The 19,678-nt window shown below is 42.4% G+C and overlaps 2 protein-coding genes across 2 annotated transcripts in view; both read right to left on the bottom strand.

Moving 5' to 3' along the window:
- The window catches only part of LOC109480058 (draxin-B-like), a 92,837-nt gene extending 89,184 nt beyond the window's left edge, over window positions 1–3,653 (bottom strand). Inside the window, exons 1-2 of the mRNA XM_019782207.1 lie at window positions 3,554–3,653; window positions 804–1,422 (exon numbers count right to left, since the gene is read on the bottom strand). Coding sequence (XP_019637766.1) covers window positions 804–1,326 — 523 coding nt within the window. The 5' untranslated portion in view covers window positions 1,327–1,422; window positions 3,554–3,653. The remainder of the gene's footprint in view (window positions 1–803; window positions 1,423–3,553) is intronic.
- Window positions 3,654–5,056: 1,403 nt separating this feature from the next.
- LOC109479685 (MORN repeat-containing protein 1-like) lies at window positions 5,057–15,594 on the bottom strand. Its single transcript, XM_019781675.1, has 13 exons — window positions 15,450–15,594; window positions 15,003–15,074; window positions 13,685–13,891; window positions 13,229–13,319; window positions 12,959–13,046; window positions 12,743–12,839; window positions 12,196–12,306; window positions 10,869–10,983; window positions 10,002–10,153; window positions 9,740–9,793; window positions 9,324–9,509; window positions 5,662–5,757; window positions 5,057–5,315 (listed from the first exon to the last, which is right to left on the bottom strand). Exons 1-13 carry the CDS (start codon window positions 15,592–15,594, stop codon window positions 5,161–5,163), a joined length of 1,569 nt encoding a protein of 522 aa, XP_019637234.1. The 3' UTR covers window positions 5,057–5,160.
- Window positions 15,595–19,678: the final 4,084 nt, after the last annotated feature.

The following is a 19,678-nucleotide window of genomic DNA, read 5'->3' as shown; positions in this document are numbered from 1 at the left end:
TTCAATGTACAGCCAAAGTTTTAGATGGAGGGCTAGGAAGGGCGCACTGATTTTGGAATTGTCTAACTCTGGATACAATGTATATACACCACAATCGTGTCGTAAAGTGCCGCAACTTCTCTTCAGAACAAAGTAGAGAAAGCAGAGCAAACAAGAGTCAAGATCCAAGCCACGAGGCTTCGTACGAATCTGGGCCTGGGTATGGATTTACCAACTAGAAATAGTTATGACCACAGTGTTCGAAGAAATTCGGTTGAGAGCGCATAAAGAATGTTCCTTACATAAGCCACTACAATACATATATATCAGTCATGTAGTATACTGCCCCGGGAACATTGAGATATCGTATCAGTAACACCACCTGCAGCTGACAGTGTTCAAGATAGCGGACTCTGATTCGGTCGATGTCAATTCTTGACAGGCGCAATATTATTGTAGATACGGAAACTTCCAGTGTATAAACACTAGTGTATAAACAAGACAAAAATTCATTTAAGTTAATAAAGAAAACTCATCGCCGCACGTCTTAGCCTGGAAGAAAGGCTTACTGGAGTTGCAAAAAGATCTTTAAAGGGGAGATGGCGTTGTCGCATCTTAATGCGCCTTTTTTGTATTGGCTCCAAGGTGGCAAAGATGTCGAAGCTTTGGCGTTGTGTCGCTCCGCAAACTCAGTGTGAGCAGGTACGCCGTGTGCGCTCGGTTAGGGTCGTCAGGGTAAATAGTAAAAAAAAAAGTTGTGGCGCATTTATTCAAAACAAAACAAGTAGTAGAGAAAGAGGAAAAAACGACAGGTGTTCTCCTACCTGGTATCTGGTTCTTCTTGTTGTTCCGGTGTCCCTTTCCCTTCTTCCGTCCCTTCTTCCCTCCTTTCTTGCCCTTCCTCCCGGCGTGTCGTCCCTTCTTCCGTCCGGCCCACTCCTCTTCGTAGTCAGTGGTGGTGCTGGCGTCTCCGTTCCACGCCGCCTCCTCACCGCCATCACCCCAGGCCATCTCACGGCTCTCAGCAGAAGCGGGCCTCGCCTTGTCTTTGTGGTGGTGGTGCTTGTGGGCCTGTGGTTCGGTTCCAATGTCCTCGACACCGCCGACGGCTAGATGTTCTTCCTCGTCCTCCTCGTCGTTCCCGTCATCAGCCCGCTTCTTCCCGTGCCGATGCCGCCGGAAGGTGGGTTCCTCCTCCTCGGCGGGGAAGAACTCACCCTCCGTCTGGTAGTCTAGTTCGCTCTCGGCATCGCCGTTCCACGGGCTCCGTGTGGCCTGGGCCGGGGAGGAGCCCTGGAGGAGGAGCAGGACCGCGGTTAGAACCGCGGCGGCCAGCACTGGCCGCATTTTCAGATTGACAAGGGGTGCCAGCGGACAGGAGGTGTACAGTCGGGTGCGTCTTTGTCAGCTGGTGTCACGTGATCACAGCGCCTTGCCGCAGATCTGTGGGGGCCAGATGAACACAGTTTAACGGTCACTGTTAACGCTCGGATGAAACTTAGCTCATGGGTGGGAATTTTCATCAGAAATAGATGAAATAGAACACTAAACGGAAAAGTAATCTTTTTGAACACATTTCGTATCGTTTGATGTATACGACTTGTTTAGCACCTGAGTGGGCAATGTGAGAGCCCAGTTTGGCAAGTCGCAAGGGACCAACCAATGATGATTACATATTAGCAGTTGGGAAAGGCACTTGAATGTCGTTGCCCTAGGTACATGTATGTCACAAAGAAAATCATCTACATATCATGATTTAATAAAGAAAAGGCGACAGTTCACACCACTATTTACATATGTTTGCCTAAGGTACGTATTTGTAAGACGATATCTCGACAAAGAAATGATGTCATATGGATCCAACCAAACGTAACTGACGAGTTAACGCCGATCAAAAGGATGACACAAATATTAAACAGTAACGTACACACCGGAGTTCAAATCCCGGCTGGATTCAACGCTAATAAGATGTGTCTTCAGACACTTTCCCCCTAATATGTAATGTAAACTGACAATCGACAAAACCATATCATTTCAGTTCCATCGATATGACCTTGCAGATATGGACCTACTGCATGCGCCATTGAACCACCGCTGACCCTCCGGATCGAACCCGGGGTTTGCATAGCCTTCGTAGCAGGCTTATAGAACTGGGGAGTTGGTGGTCTTCTGCTGTTTTCTGATTAGCCCAGTTCTACGGGGTAATTCAACCAGGCCGGCTATGTTGTCTAAATGCAATCAGAAAATAGTACATAAAAGCTCCCAAGGACCCTGAAGACCCCCCAAAAAAACCCAATTTTTGGCATGCTATGGAGGGTAGGGTTTGCCGCATGCAGCGGGAGTGTGCTCGTGCGATACAACACTCATAAATATTTCAGCACAACCTCCAGATTTTCAATTTCCATGTAAGCTGGGAGGAGATATTCCCCACGGGACCAAACGGAAACGAATGTCGATTAAATGTTCCAGTTGTCTTGAATATGTCCGCGGGGAGATCACTGAAGAGTTTTGATGCCTCGACTGTTACTAGTGGTATCTGTTGGCGAGATGCCATTATAGAAACATTACTATCGATTAATGTGAGGGTCTAAGTGAAGCGCATCGATGTCGTATTCTGCTGCCATGACAATAAGGCATTCTCTGTATGTGCAGTCATGGCACGTCATCTCTGGAGTATATACGAACGTCAACGTCGTTGCGAGAATGCAATATGAAGTTATATTTTTATACTTCTATTGTACCGCAGGCAATAACTCCAAGGTCGAGTGACAAATGTTTCAAGACTGGATACAAGGGCAGGTTACACACTGCTAGTCACGGCATGCGGCATACATAGAAAATTTCCTTTATAGCACAATGCCTTCTAGCAGTACACCTTGGCATTGCAGCTGTGTTTAAAAACTCGCTCAAGGACGACACCTAGCGAACTCATCAGTCCAAGTTGGTAAAAGTGTTGCAGCTCTAGTACGTTACATCAGCAGACTATAACATCGGAATTCCCAAACCATACATTAAGCAAGTCACATGAAACCAAACTTTTTTTTTAAATGACAGGATGAAAGTTATACAACGTTTACGAAGCACACACATAATGTTTGCATTTATGGTGTCACTTAATCACTACCACAAACATCTGCCATGTCATGTCATCTGCACGGTAAACAGATGTAGGCATCAATTTGTAAACAAGTTATTCGCAGCAATATGGCGCTTCGACTGTTTTACATGTACTGTACATCTAGATTTTTGATTCACAGGATGATTAGAATTTGACAAAGCAGAACAAAAAAAAAATAACTTAAGTCTTTAAAAGAACTCTACATGTCAAGATTCTGACTTTCATTGTTCTCGAAAAATGGAAATAAGTGGTTATAAAATATTACGCCATTGTTTTTAACCACCCCTCCCCTATGGGTAATATATATTGTGTTGCGGAATGTAACGAAACGTTTTTCCCACTATTTCAATACGCAACTTCATCCTCAACAACAAATACTTCTTCCCATTTCCTTCCTACCTCAACTGCTTTTCTCATGCGTTCAAAAACTTCACTAAACCTAAAACTATAACCTACCTGGCCAGTGACGCCACTTCTGGGGTTTACAAGTTTGGTTCTTCGGGGATGGACCACGAATCATCCTGCAAGGGTGCACGTTGTGTGGAGGGAAGACAAAATTAATGGTATATACGCGTGTAATACCATCCCTCTGGTGTAGGGGAATTGTTGTTCCAGCCACTCGTACTCTGGTTGTAAATGAAGAGGAATAGTCAACGCAGAGTGCTCTACTGTTCTGAACATCCACCTCGCCCCATTTCACTGCACCAACATATTTTGTATCATCCCGAAAACGTGAGAGAAAGGTGCGGAGCACAGGTGCGATGACGTCATGAGGAAACTTTAAATACCGCCGATCTCCATGACGTCACTGCCAGCGAGTGGCAAAGGCGGGTGATGATTGGCTGATTTGCCAACAAAATTTGCATGTCTTCAAACAGTTTACATTTGATGTAAACAAAAACAGCAATCGCTCGTGTAGTAGGGAACCGATTTCTTGTCTGGTTTCTAACTTTGTGTAGAATAGATAGATTTCTAAATCCTTGACAATGTGAAATATAGGAACGGAGTGTTGCTTTCTTTTATAATTCTTAACAAATTTCAAGGCAAAAAAATTGACAATCATTTTATGACAAAACTGATATATTATTATGTACATATATACAGATCACATGAATGCATTGTCTGTCATGTTATTATTTCCTTTACACCAGAAAACTGTAACAGCCTGTAACATCCTATTTCAAACTCTGATATTTGCAAATTAAAGCTGCATATAACATTACACAAGCATGTTTTCAAATTTCATAAAGCACACAAATCAAAAGTGTAACTTGTCTTTGTTACATCTTCCCCATACATAAGTTACAAAAGTGGAAGATTTTATTTGAAAGAATTCTTAGATGAGACATTTAACAAAAATATCCTTTTACCCATTGTACCAACAACCTATCTAATTGAGAGCATTTTCACTCTGGCAAATTGCCCTTCTGAAAACTGAGTCTCATAGCCTTGCTAGCACATGCATTTTGCATGTGGCTTGTAAACGTGACCTGACACTTTTAAAGCTAAAATTTATTTTCAGAAATAATGATGTAACAAGTCCCAAACAATTATGTTTAAGTTATCAAGTGAAATAAATGTTTCCCTTGATCTGCAAAGAAAGAAAGAAAGTGTCATGGGAATTTACAGGGAATGCCCGTAGCCAGGTAGGGGGGGGGGGTCAGGGGGGTTTGAAAGAACCCCACAAGGCTCAAAGGTCCACTTTTTGGTCCACTTTTATGTAAAGGTCCAAGATTTTGCTTGAAAAGATGGACTGGAATCGTAGAAAAACTGCTCCCTTTGTCATTGAATAAAAATTTATCTCTGATTTTTTCTTGGAAATCCTCTCAAAAATGCACGAAATGCCATTTTAGAAGGTTCATTTTTCAAAATTTTCCGGGGGAGCATGCCCCCCGACCCCCCTAGGAACCTTGCACCTTTGTTGCTCGAGGTCCCCTCAAGCAGTGGGAAGAACCCCCCATTCAAAATCCTGACTACGGGCATGCAGGGAATGGTATGTTGAACATGGAAAGTGGGGAAGGGGGATGGGAAGGCATTGGTTGTGTTTTCACTGCCAGCACTCATTAGTTGTGTTTATGGGAGCTCTTCTTCTTGCCCGGCGCTGCCCCCCCACCCTTGTGTTTGGGCGGAGTCACCTTCACCGTGATGAAGGCTGGCTGTAGAGATCGACCCAGGAACAGGGGCGTGGTCACATCGTGAATCATGATCACGTAGTCACCTGGGGAATAACAAGGGAGAACAACTGTTGTAAGTACTAAATACACAAAAGTACACAAAAAATGCACAAGAAAGATCTATTCCATTTAGTAGATACTACCTGAAACGTCTGACCATTTCCAAAATCATATCCAGTTGCTTGAGTAACTGCTTTTTGGCATATCTTATTACCTGGATGTCCAACCTTCACTGATGTATCCATTCCATTGTTATTGAAGTAGAGAATGGTAGCACTGAATTTGGACTCTTCATCACCACAAAAATGTAGTTCCAGATTTGGCCACTGTTGCCATGCAAGACTGAGATTAGCAGAGTATTTGAGTGCCTATACGACCTGAATCACATACCTGGTCTGGCAAACTTTCCCTCGTTGTGTTTCCCCAGCGTAGACAGCTTAGTTTCCAACTTCACCTCCAAATTCACTGTACTTGTGGCTGACTCCGCTATAATATATCAGGAAAGAATGGGATGGAAATTCTTAGTTGGAAAATGTGGTCTAAAGTATAATCTATATTTTTAGCCTTGCACACACGATACTAGAGTCATGTGTGTGTGTGTGTGTGTGTGTGTGTGTGTGTGTTTGTGTGTGACACTGTATGTGTGCATTTGTGTGTGCACATATGCATGTGTGTGCATGTGTGTGCATGTGTGTACATGTGTGTATGTGCCTGCATGTGTGTGTGTGTGTGTGTGTGTGTCTGTGTCTGTGTGCAGAACCAAGTTGTAACCGAAGCCCACAGTTTCCCACAGAACACACCAACAGACACTAACCCAAGGGTAGATACTAGGTGCTGAAATGCCTTCCATTACTGTGTAAAGTGTACAAACTACCTGGTGTATAAATGGTTCATACCCTATGTTACGACAGCCCTATGTTACGACAGCCCTATGTTACGACAGCCCTATGTTACGACAGCCCTATGTTACGACAGCCCTATGTTACGACAGCCCTATGTTACGACAGCTATTGTTATTGTTATATGCTGACGAACAATTGATGTCGGCGCCTTTCGCATACGTTAATCTCATTAATAAAACCCGTTTTTCAAGTTTCCATCCAGTAAAATGTATCCACAAATATTTTTTCCTCGAACAAAATCATTTCGGATTTAAACATTCTCTTCTGGGAGTTATATGTTTTTGATGGTCTTGTAGCGGGCGGGTTGAAAATCCACGCCACGCCATAGTTCGCTATCCACGCCGCGGTTCGCTGACACTTCCGGGTTGCTTGAATACGCGAAAGGCACCACAAAATTTGTCTCGTGTATGAGAGATTAGATGACGCTTCTTTACATGTTTTGATGTATTTTTGGCGTAATTTGTAGACTAGTAATTTGTAGCGGAAATGTTGCTAGTACGGAAGAAGTACGGACGAAGCAAGGCTCTTCACTATTAAAATCCGGCTATCGCGGGCGCTACCGGAGAACCTTGGGTAGCGCCCGCGATAGCCGGAGTTTTGCAGCAGAATGTCCTAATTAAGTATTCCTGACGATACGTTTGCCATTTGTAGCAGTGTTTTTTTATGTCAATACTTGTGAAAAATGTGGAATGCTTGTGGACAGTTTCAACTTGTAAACAAGTGTAAACAAATGCCCCGCTCCCTCAGTTAATTTTCGCGACGTGTTCCATATAACTTAATTAATTTTCGCGACCTGGCCCTTCCCAACTGGACGGCCTCTCAGGATCTCTCAGCGGCGGAAACACTGTCACTAGTGACAATATATTACGTGAAAATTCCCTTCGAGATCATTACACTCAATACATTTACAAATAATTTATCACTTGGTGTCTGAACAAGTTGAAAAAAAGGGGGTGTCAAAACATAGGGCTGTCGTAACATAGGGCTGTCGTAACATAGGGCTGTCGTAACATAGGGCTGTCGTAACATAGGGCTGTCGTAACATAGGGCCGACCCCGTATAAATTGCATCTATGATACCTATTATTGCATGTGTGCAACACAGCAAGTACAAAAGTGTGACTATGACTGTCACAATGTAGTGCATGAATGGGTGAATAAAAGCTGTTAGGTGATAGATGTTTTAGAACTAAAAAAACATTCTAAGCCAGGGATAGTTACACCCCCACCCACCCACACCTGAAAAGATGACCTGCAACAAAGGCAACACTACTGGATACTAACTACAGGACGTGCTGGAAAAAAACAACTATCAGTGATGCCACAACCAATGACACAGAACCAACCACGTTGTATTTCATAAAAGGACCACGTACACTAAGGAATGGCACATATAAGCTGAGCATCTTGTGTGCCATTCCTTGCAGCATGCATGCTTTTCATTTTCAACAAACAAAACATTGGTTCATTTTTTGGATGAAAACTATAGCGGACAATGAAAGACGTGGTTGGTTCTGCTGAGGTGCATGTGCCACCCGTGCAACAACAGAGCAGTTCTTACAGCGCGACGACCTTGAAGAGGCTACCGATGCTGCTCGACCTTGGGAAAGAACATCAAACACGGAGAAAAGTGCTCAATAAACCATTGTGCAACATGCAGTGTAACTGCCATTGACTGCAGTGGAAGCAACTACATTTACTGCAGCAGGCACTAGTATTCATGACATTTGAGATGAAGAAACTATACATTGCTAATGAATGGCCAAACTGTGGAAATGTCCTCTTAGAAAAAAATCAAAAGAGAAAATGACCACAGTTCCTGCAATAGTAGTTTTTAACAAGTTCATCATCTCAAATTACATGTATAAAGTCCATGAATTTTTACTTCACATTACGTCACAGCCTTCTGGTCTGTCTCACTGGTATTTTCAAAAAGAAAAGGAAATTATTATCCTAGAATCTGCTTTCCAGGGAGGCATTTCAAAACAAACTTAAATTTCCTCTTTAAACAACTGTTTTTGACAGATCTATTCTGGAAAACAAACTTATTTGGGAATCAGAGAGACAAACCATACTTGCGTACATATACTTGCGTACTACAACACCCTTCCACTACTATGCACATTTAGGAGGAAACAGGGTTTTAGCTTACGGTCAGAAGAAACATCGTCTGAGTCTTCAGAGGACTCTGAAGATCCTTAGGTAAGCATTAGTTCAGTAACAGAAGAATGCCTGGTTTTAGATTCTAATTATGTGTTTCATCAAACTTCATAATACCATCAATATTGCATGGCAAGAACAGGTCTACTAACTAAAGTAGTATGAAAATGTTGATTCAATAGTACAAAAACATTACACATAGTATGTAGTGTTCCATTATCCCAATCATAAAAAAAAACAGTCACGTAATTCAAACCAAGAAAAAAAGCAAAAAAAAAAACACAAACATGTACACTTGTACACAAAATTTATCTATAACACCTTAATAGGCTAAAAGGATAACTTATAATATAGAACAGTCTGAGAGTATACCAGCAATGATCTTGACAGAAAGAAGAAGATATTTCATAATTTCCAGAATTCAAAACTAATTGTAAACACAAGACATTTTTCTTTAATATTTAACAAAACTGCATTGTCATGCACACATGTTTAAGTCACTATAAGGCCACACCGACTTAATTTTATGGATGACATCCGCGCGCGCATTGATTTTCGCCTGTCGCCCTCAAAAAAAAAAAAGATCATCTCCACCGAGGCTCTGGCCTGGCTCTAGGCCTGGGTAGTCCATGCTAGTCAGCGACAAAACGGAGCCGAGCACCCAAGCTATCAAATTCGAAGCTCCACGACTCAAGAACTCAGTACATAAGTATAGTACCGATTCATAAATGCCACAAAAAGCCAGCATGTGCCGGCTTTTTGTATACGTCACTATGTACTGCCGGCTTGTCGTATACGTCACTATGTACTGTCGGGAATTCACAATACCAGCTTTGTATTCCTGTGGTTCAGTAGCATTTTTATTTTTGGCCGGAATTTTTTTTATTCGCCTGCACTAGTTTGGGGGTCTTCAGAGGATGTCATCCATAAAATTAAATTGGTGTGGCCTAAGAAAAAACAATGAGTCCGGACCGTTGACAGCTGAGCCTACCTGGTTTAATAGCACTTGGGTTCCTGCTCTTTTTGCCACCCTTCCCTCCTTTCTCTTTATCCATCTCATCCATGAGGATGAAAGGCCGGTACATGGGAGGGGCCCCTGGGAGGAACAGGTCCTTAAAGAACAGCCCCCCTGCCTCGGAGCGACAGGTGTTGGGGGGAGGGGGCAGGGGGGTCTCTTCTGGGAGGGGGGCATCAGAGGGGGACCGTGATCTGTGCTGGCTCGATGTCCCTGAAAATGTACAAAGTTCAAAACTGTTTACTCAATATTCCATTTTTTTTCTAGAATTGCTGACAGAAAATTCTGGTGCTGAATGACCTACCTAAAAATCAGATACACCACAACCATGTTGTAGACACTCTGATACTCACAGCGATAAAGATTTTCATTGAACAAATGACAAGTCTAACCTGTAGATGCATTGTCAGCGTCAAGAGTTGGGTTAGCATCTGGATCAGCAGATTCTGTATAGAGTAAAAAAAAGAATACAGGTCAGGAAATATTACGTATCACTGACCTAATTGTAATACACTAATGAAAAAGGGCATTAATAATCACACTCTGTTTATTTTCTGTATGTCAAAGTTACTTTGAGTAGGTGTATTTTTCATAATCATTATTTTCCAGTGAGCCTTTTTTCTGTTTTTTTTTTTTAGATATTAGTGGCCTTACCGTCACGCCCGACATCAGATGCTGCATCAGACCCCGCCTCGTGGATGGTCTGTTCTGCGATCAGGTACGACGGTCGCGGTGACGGCTTCACGTCGTAATCTGGAGGCAACTGGTCCATGTCTGTCAGGGGGTATGACACCACCTCATAACCACTGGGGAATGATGAGAACAATATTTAGAACATGAACATACATGTGCTAACTGTGTCCATACATTGTTGTAATATCACCAGGGTCCATAATATCGCCACCTTGAGAAATAGTGTGCTTAAAGATATTTTTACTGCAACATACCCTAGGTAAGTACATTTGAGATGTGCAGGAGTGCATACCAAAAGTATGTTGCAGTAAAAATATCTTTACACTATTTCTCAAGGTGGCGATATTATGGACCCTGGTGATATTATGGACACAGATGTTACAGTAACTGTCATGTTTTTGTGATCTAACATATCCTGGATCAGATCTTGGTAAGATCACAGCTCAACATCACATAAGCCATGACAGATGAAACAAAACTTATCTACATGATTGTATGATAACATACTGACATAACAGAAATCTAGCATAAGCTGCCACTGAGGAAGACATATAGCGGTGATGAAAAATATGTTCAAGAATTGATGGTCAGATATGCATGATCCCCAGGCATAAAGAAGTAAAACTACCTTTCACATCAGAAGCATTTTCTCAGTAGTACAGTACATATAAAGTGTCCCATTCCCTCTTCTACTACTATAAAACACCATGCCTCTAGATCTGCCTGCCTGACCAACTTTGACACTCAGGGCAGTGGCAAATGAGTCGTTCTTTCTGACAAAAGTTGGAAAAGAAGGAAGCAAATAAACTGTTAGCTGACAGAACTTACAATGGGGTGGAGAAGGGTGTCTCTTCCATGTCCTCTACAAGGTCAAACAAGGACGTGCCCTGTGTCGGAGCAAAGTACCGTACGGCAGCGCTCACCTGAATCTCACGACCATTTTCTGTACAAAACAAGAACAAGTTTTGACTTCTTTTACTCTGTCCTGGTACAATATAGAGAAGGCTAGGAGGCTACACTTTAATGTAGAGAAATGTAGACAGAAAATAATGTTGATGTAGGGTTAAATATGCTTGATCATTTAAATAAACGTATTTTGTAATGCAAAAGAATAACTAGAGAAGTAACATTTGCACATCCTCCCATGGCAGGGGCAGCGGCTCCGAATTCCTTCTCCACCCCTTACCCCTGCCGAATAACATGGCATCTTCTACTCTGTGACCCGATTCCAGGGACACGCTCTCAGCCAATCATGTATCACAGAGAAAATCTTCAACGCACTTTACATTAAATATTTATGAGCTGCGCTAGCTATCGGAACCAATCATGTCGGCTGTTCAGTGACAAATAAAAACAAACATGGCGTCGTCTTGGGAAGAGAACTTTTGCGATGCAGGCCGCTGCGGGCGTCGGCGGGGCACTAGCGTGTGCTGGAGGCTGCGCGCGGATCCCGCCGAGCAAGGGGAAGGTGTTGGCTCGGTGACTTTGCCCCGCACGGCCTCCCCAACGGGCGCGTCACCGGGCGGCGGCGGAGTCGCCGGCGGGGAGGGTGACGTCCCTTCGCCGCCCAAGTCAGAAATGGGGTCATGCCAAATAAGGCAAGCTCATGAATATTAATATTCCTTGGGTCGTAGAGTAGAAGATGCCATGTTATTCGGCAGGGGTAAGGGGTGGAGAAGGAATTCGGAGCCGCTGCCCCTGCCATGGGAGGATGCATTTGCAAAGCAAATGCATAATGTTTACCTTCGGACATGGTCTGCCCTGTTAATTTTTACTTAAACACATTCGCATAACGTTACATGCACTACGAGTAAATGGTGACAGGAGAAGAGCAGACCATGAAATTGCAACATTATGTAACCCAACACCAGTCACTATGGTGACAGATGTCAACAAGTCATGTCATTGGTCAGGTCAGAGGTTAGTGTTTGAACAGAAGAGGAGGAAGAAACTGAGTAAAAACAATATGTTTTCCTTGGGTAAACATAAAAAGTTATGAAAATACCGTCAGCTACAGTCATAATCATCATTAGACTGTTAAAAGCATGTTATAAAAACATTGTATTGCAAAACAAGGACTGAAGACTTTGCTTGTTTATTTACTTCTTTATTTTACATTCTCCCACAAGTTAACATCCATAGAAAAGTCCCTCACCTGCAATGACTTTATCCTCATCATCCCTGAGTTCTACCTGTATGGAGAAGGCTGTTCCCTGGGTCACTTCAATACTCTGTTCTCCTATAACTACTACCTTGGTTGCCTCAACTGCAAAAATGGAAAATTTCCAATGGTCAGACTACTATGATAATACCTACTAATGTGCTTGAATCTGATATAACAGTTTTGCAATCATTGCTGTCCAAAAAAATTGATTTTGTGACAGTCACACTCATTATACTTGATACTGCAAGTTTAGTTGCTACCAAAACAGAAGGAAATGAAAACAATTGCTGTAAATTCATTTACGCTTGTTATGGTTTTATTCTGCTTTGGCAGGGAAAAGTTTCAGTATTTTCAATTCTTGGTCGAAACAATTTTGTTACATGTAATAATACTTTGGAAATAACAGTTAAATGTAATAATACATAATGTGCTTTGGAAATACTAATTTGCAATGTCATAAATTTTGCAGGGATCAAATAAAACCACCACAAAGGTTTTAAGGCTAAATACTGTAGCAGTAATATGATGATGTTCCTACCTTCTGGTTTTCCATTGATCCACATTCCTTCATACACCATTCCTGAGGCATGGATCATCGTACCTTCACCATTGAACATGTCATTTCTCCACTGACCCTGGAATACACAGAGAAAAACTGAACAGTTAGTTTTCTATCCTTGTATTTTGCTATATCCTCAATACTTGATGATAAATAAAATCCTCTTTTAAAGACTGCCATGTAAAGTTTTCCCACCTCATATATGGTGCCATCTGGATATCTCAGCTCCCCGTGTCCTTGTCGAATGTCTCTCACAAAATCACCCTCGTATCTCTCCCCACCACTGAAAACAGTGAAACATCTTAAGGGATGGACACCATTGTCTAAGGCATCATATTTACATCATTTGAGCTTTAGTATACATGTCATGAATGCCACCTTTTTAATATATAAAATGTGTGGTTATATAGATTAATTACATAGTCTATTTCCAATATAGGAATAGAAGCTGTATAATGTCCATACCTGTATGTTTGTGACCCTGGACCATGTCTCTTGTTCTTGTGGAAAGATCCCTCATACACTGCTCCATCTGTGTCTGTAAGCACCCCGTGGCCTTCAATGGGAACAACAGGAACACCATTTGGATTAGTCAGGCCAACCTAGTAATTTTGAGCTGACAATGCAAGTGTCCTTGATACCTGACATACCATTCAACAGAAACAGCATTTTTAACTTCTTGAAATTTTTCTGATGAAGCAAAAATTGCCCTGTAGTATCTATTAAAAGTTTTAGCTCAACTCCATTCACACGTATGACAAACATGTTGGAAGCAAAATAGATGCAATCCTCAGATTTCATTTTTAATTCAAAATACACAGTGTCATGTATGAATTGAGCGAGCTGTAGCAAAGCCACATTGCACAAGTATATCTACTATTAGAAAAAGCAGACAACAACAATGTATGAATCATCAGTTACCTTCTCTTTGGTTGTGGTCAAACTCCCCCTCATACCGGCTTCCATCTGGACAGGTCATCACCCCGTGTCCGTTCATCTCACCCTTGCTGAACTGTCCGGAGTACGTGTTTCCGTTGGCAAACTTGCGGAAGCCGTGGCCGTCAATCTCCCCGTGGAAGAACTCCCCTTCGTAGTACGTGCCATCATTCATGAGAAGTTTACCATGTCCTAACCACAGAAACAGAGGAACAACAAAAACATCTATTGTATAACATCTGTGTCCATAATATCACCAGGGTCCATGATATCGCCACCTTGAGAAATAGTGTGCTAAAGATATTTTTACTGCAACATACCCTAGGTATATACGTACCGGTATGTACATTTGAGGTATGAAGGAGTGCACGCCAAAAGTATGTTGCAGTAAAAATATCTTAAAGCACACTGTTTCTCAAGGTGGTGATATTATGGACCCTGGTGATATTATGGACACAGATGTTACAAATTGTCTTGGAATTTTATTTAACCTCATCTAGACTAGAGTGTGAAAGTACTAATTGTGAACTTTAAGACATACGCGTCTTGGCCACAAACATGTAACTGAGTACTGGCATACATGGGTTGGCAGAAAAACCTGTCCAGTCTGGAATGTTTTGGGGGAAGGAAAAACTTGTCCTGGGATACATGACATATACTTATAATACTATTTCAGTAATTGCCAGGAGCATGTCAGTACTGTCGAGACAGTGACTATCAGTAAGAGGTCAGTCAGAATGTTTCTTAGGAAGCGTCAGTACTAATGTCAGTTGTGACAGTCAAGCTGTTTACTGAAATGTTACTGAAATGAGACTGTCAGTAACTGGTCACTTTCCATTCTCCCATGTTTTGCTAGGGGGCGCAATTTGGTTGGACCGGTTTTTGCACCCCTCAACCAGACTGGACCGGGTTTTCCACCAACCCGCCAGTTGCTGACGGTCACATACCAGTAAAGGCCAAGGGGTTGCATAAAATGATAATGGACCCTCTTTTGCACCCCTCAACCAGACTGGACCGGGTTTTCCACCAACCCGCCAGTTGCTGACGGTCACATACCAGTAAAGGCCAAGGGGTTGCATAAAATGATGATGGACCCTCTTGGGGTTATTTTCATGAAAAATCTTTGATACAAAACATCTTTTATTTTACATCAGTTCTCATATAACATTACATTTCAAAAGCATGTCATGAGCTGTGTATAATAACTTAATGTGTAACGTTAACTGTACTTGCTCTCCACTGGGACATTGTTGTAATAATTTGTCGTTATGTCAATAGGTGAAAGACTAAGTTGATGTCTTACCGTGCTTCTTGCCTTTGACCCACTCTCCCTCGTAGGTAAAGAAAGAGTTTGGATATTTGTACACACCAAAGCCTGTGGAAGGAGGTAAGTTTATAAAGCTTCGGAATCCATAACGTTTTTCACAATTTCAGACACTAAAAAAGAAGATGTCAACTTAATCAAGGAGCTTCAAACAAGCAAGTAGCTTAACAAAGATATTATAAACATAGCGCCAAATAAGTATAACGAACTGACACATGTTTTGTCAGTTTAACTTATGATCTTATGATAAGGCTAAGGTAAGAAACACAACAACACTCAGCATGGACTTGCTGACACTGCCCCCCTCCCCCAACACACTCGTATATTCTCGTAACCTGGGACAACACCAACCAACTGAACAAGTCTTGGAACAAGTACCCCATACAAAGCAGATGTCCCCCGCACACATTTTCACCGTTCACCTACCGTCTCGTAGCTGTCGTTTAGTTTCTCCCACGTACCGATCCGCAGTTCCAACTGTTTGGGTCGCCATCTTGGAAGCGTCCCCTCGGTAACACGGCTCGTTCCCAGGATACTCTGCCACACTGCCCTGGGACCAAGAGCTTCGCATGGCGCCATCTCAGAACGTAGCCACTTTTCTCCTTCCTTCCATCCCTCTTTCCTTCCTTCCTAACTACAAGTATTCATCAGCCACTCATTCATTCGAATCAGCACTTGGCCCACTATGATTAATTTTTCCTTGCTGTTTGATGATTCGACTGCAGTTGCGTAAGTTAATTTGGTGCAACCAAGGATAATGTCCTTGGTGCAACTTTCTTTTCAAACAATTACACTTGCAGGGTCTAGGGGTGGATTGAGAAATTTCAGCTCGTTGTATCATTGATATTTGTAAATGTTTATTATTGTAATGCGAAACTTACCGAAAGAACACGACGCTGTTCAAAAAGAGACACCTAATGGTTGAATTAGATACTGCAATATGTACATTAGAGTGTACATGTCTGTTCAATCATCTGCGATTATATTTACTGTACTTTTCGTTACAATCAATCACATAGCCAAGCAAACAACATCTTGTAAGTATCAATTCTTTGAAGCCCTAGAGTATAACAGTATAAATGAAAGCATTATAAGTTTGTATGTTCCACATTGAAAACACCAACCGGTAAATGTATAGTGTTAAGTCAGCATATTGCAAGAGCTGATGTTATTAACATACTGAGCCAATGACAACAACAATAGATTCAAGGCAGTTCGGTGTAGTCGCTTTCGTCTGTCCCTCCCTGGCAACGCACATCTTCCATCGGGTAATACACCACAGATTGGTTTTGTTCGGATTCCTTCTCTCCCTTTATTTCATCATAGACGAAGTTCACCGCGTCGTCTGATGCCGTGTAGATGGCCGAGGCTGTCCCACCGACGGAGGAACGGCAGAGTGAACCTCCTGTCCGCGCCTGGTCTGTGTGACCATACGCTGAACTGTCGGCAGATAGCGACATGGGTTCTGTGTTGTTAAGAGTTCGGGTGCCTACATGTACGGTGGTTTCTTCATTCGTGTCTATGTAGTACGTCTTCTGCGTTGTTGACAGAGCGCTGACAGTGTTTGCAGCTCCCGCTATCACACCACGATCTGTGAGACCGTACGCTGAACTGTTGGCAGATAGCGACATGAATTGTGTGTTGTCAACAGTTCTGTTGCCTCTGATAACTTCTTCATTCGTGTCTATGTACATGTAAGTCTTCTGCGTTGTTGGCAGAGTGCTGACAGGGTTTGCAGCCCCCGCTACTATACCACACCTGGTCGCCGAGGACAGACCTGAAGCCATGTTGAAGCATGAAGAGGGGATGGCGTGAACGGTGGTCTTCTCGAGTTCCATCCCTGAGCGGTCGCTCGCTGCTACTGTAATCTGCGCAATGTCCTGCATTGTGTAGTTGTCAAAGGAATACATGTGGCTCTCTTGGTATCTGAAGCGTGCTCTGGCGCATCTAATACGAGTCCCTTTGGTGCGGCGTTTTCGACGCTGGCGTGCATTTTTGAAGCCAAGTATGGCTATAACAGCGAGGGCAGAGATAGCTGCGACTGGAGACAGGACTACAAGTGTCAGGTGTTGGCGTCGACGTGGGCGTTCTAAACTGACGATGGAAGTGTTCAGTGGTGTAAACACTGTAACATTTGGAGCTGGAGAAGAATAAAAACATACAAGATTAGAGTATTTTTCTTTCTTTCTGACTTACCATAGAAATCTTTGACCGCACATAACCAAATACACAAACATCTTACTCACGCACACGCGCACGCGCACACACACACACACACACACACACACACACACACACACACACACACACACACACACACACACACACACACATTTCTGTTCTTGACCCAGTGTTGACGCTGAAGCCACGTGAGAAGCTTCACTGGGTCAGTCTACTGAGGAAGACCAGAGTGACTGGTCGAAAGCTCTAGGTGAGAGAACTTTTTGTCAGTTGGATCTAAAGTTTTAACTCTGAACATGTAACTACCAACACAGATTAACTTTCATAATAGTAACGCATTTCTAATTATATATAAGTTATAGAAAACAGGAAGAGTTCTTTTGTAGTGCTACACATGTACAATGTAACAGTGAAATATGGTGGAAGGCATCGTCATATTGACAAAGTCTATTGATACATGCAACACAGATCGTCAGATGTATTTTCAAACGTCTTGTAAAATATTTTTCTTTCATTGTAAAAGTGGCTGCGAGAATATAAGTTGTACCTAACTTGAGTTCGCAGCCACTTAGTCCATGTCTTTTCATTTGTAACCATCATTGTGATTCTGATTTAAAAAAAACACAGATCTCACCTTTGTCAGAGGCCTCGCTATGCGTTCCTTGTGGGAGAGACGGCATACTCAGCAGTTTCTCTACATACAGTGTTGATGGGACTTCTGCGGTTGTACCAGCGAGCATGGACGAGTTTTCAGGAGGATCACATCTTTCTAAAAATGTTACCAATCCTACAGGTTTGCCACCCCTAAAATCAGAAGCCGTACAGAAGATATTTGACGATTTTTGTGGTCGGTAACATACGTTACACTCGTTACTTTCGCAGAAGCTGCTTTTCTGGCAGCACGTGGGGAAATTTTCACAGTCTACGTTCATTAGCCATGACAGCTGGCAGTCACAATGTACTGGGTTGTAAGCCAGTAGTAGTTTAACCGGATGCCTTGTACGCAAAGAAGTCTCGGGCAATCGGACCAGTTTGTTATATTGAAGATCCAGTGTTTTAAGATACCTCAGACTGTACAGCATACCTGCAGGCCCGACGGTTACCAGATTATTAAAAGCGAGACACAATCTTTCCAAACGCGGGAGGTTCGGGAGGGATTCCCAGGGAAACTCTTTAAGCTTGTTCCCAAACAGGTTGAGTTTTTTCAGCCGTGGCAAACTTGGAAACGGTGCGATAGATTGTAAACTATTCGTGGGTACTGACAGTTTGCTCAGGTTTGTCAGAACGCCAACTTTAGTCATATCAATACATGAAAGATTGTTTCCGGCCAAAGACAAATTTTGCAGAAGAGGAGCATTGCCCAGTGAAGACCACGGAAACGTCATGAGCAAGTTTTCACGAAGAGACAGTTTAAGCAAATTTGGCAAGAAGGGTAAATTTGGAAACGATTTAAGTAGATTCCAGCTAAAATCCACATTTTCCAAAAGATTAGGTCTTGAAATTGAAGAAAATGTAAAACTTTTCATTCGTTCATATCTAATCATAATCCATGTCTCAGTTGTTGTATTTTCACCTTGTGAAAATCTATGGTTAATAAATACCAAAAATATTATTGCCCATAGACGTTGAGTCCATGACCACACCATTGCAATTATGGTGTTTTGAAATAAACGTTTCAACGATAACTGTAATCTCCACAGTTCCTTGACAAGACAGGTCCTAGAGTAAAGACTTGCCTCTGCTACACCTTGTGTCTCCTGTGGTTGAACCTCAAGCCACGCAGCGTCTCCACAACTCGCGGTACAAGCTTAAGACAGAGATTGCTTTGTTTTTCAGTGACGCGGAGATCAGGCAAGTAGATGTTCAAAACTGACGATCTTCGTGATAATTCAGGACGTTGAAGGAAGGCTAGTTGGTCAGCTTGAGTCTGACACATTATATAACGACGGCTGCCTAGACAAATCAACATTTTCTTGAAACGTACTGCATATGAATCAGATAATCTTTTACAACAAACGTTGCCTATGAACGAGTTACAGTGTAACATGACTCAGTTTCGTAATATATGACAGGGGCCTTGTATAAAATACTAAAATATCGAATATCTTGCTCACTTGCTTGCTCACTTTCACAGAGTACTTGATGTTGATTTGAGGATGGGATACTGAAGTAGTGCCTGGCAACTTTGCATTTAAAAGTGTTTTTATAAGTCACTAGATCTACCTACCTAGCAACAAACGTATCTACACTGAACGGTGTATGGTCTTCCATGGTCTGTGTCCTCCTGTCATAGATTACTCTTGAGCTATGGCTAAACTGTAACTGCAATACTCAAGACATTTATGATCCATTCATTGTTGAGGCGAGGTGATAAAAAACAACAGTTGCAGACAAATTTCCCACCGACCTGAATACCTTTCATATAGTGTGGGTGAGATGTGGGTAGTGGGAAACATTTTTGTCCAGACTCATAT

This window comes from Branchiostoma belcheri, unplaced genomic scaffold (genome assembly GCF_001625305.1).
Source record: "Branchiostoma belcheri isolate BF01 breed outbred unplaced genomic scaffold, Haploidv18h27 scaffold5, whole genome shotgun sequence".
Classification (NCBI taxonomy): domain Eukaryota; kingdom Metazoa; phylum Chordata; class Leptocardii; order Amphioxiformes; family Branchiostomatidae; genus Branchiostoma; species Branchiostoma belcheri.
Note: the sequence above shows the minus strand (reverse complement) of the source record. Positions and strands in the feature narration are given on the sequence as shown.

Excerpts from the sequence above, each read along its gene's own strand:
- LOC109479685 (XM_019781675.1), bottom strand. The coding sequence starts at position 15,594 with ATGCGAAGCTCTTGGTCCCAGGGCAGTGTGGCAGAGTATCCTGGGAAC. Across the intron at positions 13,320-13,684 it reads TGACCACAACCAAAGAGAAG|GCCACGGGGTGCTTACAGAC; the intron begins GTAACTGATGAT and ends TTCCCATTGAAG. Across the intron at positions 9,510-9,739 it reads CGCTGACAATGCATCTACAG|AAGAGACCCCCCTGCCCCCT; the intron begins GTTAGACTTGTC and ends CCCCCCTCCCAG.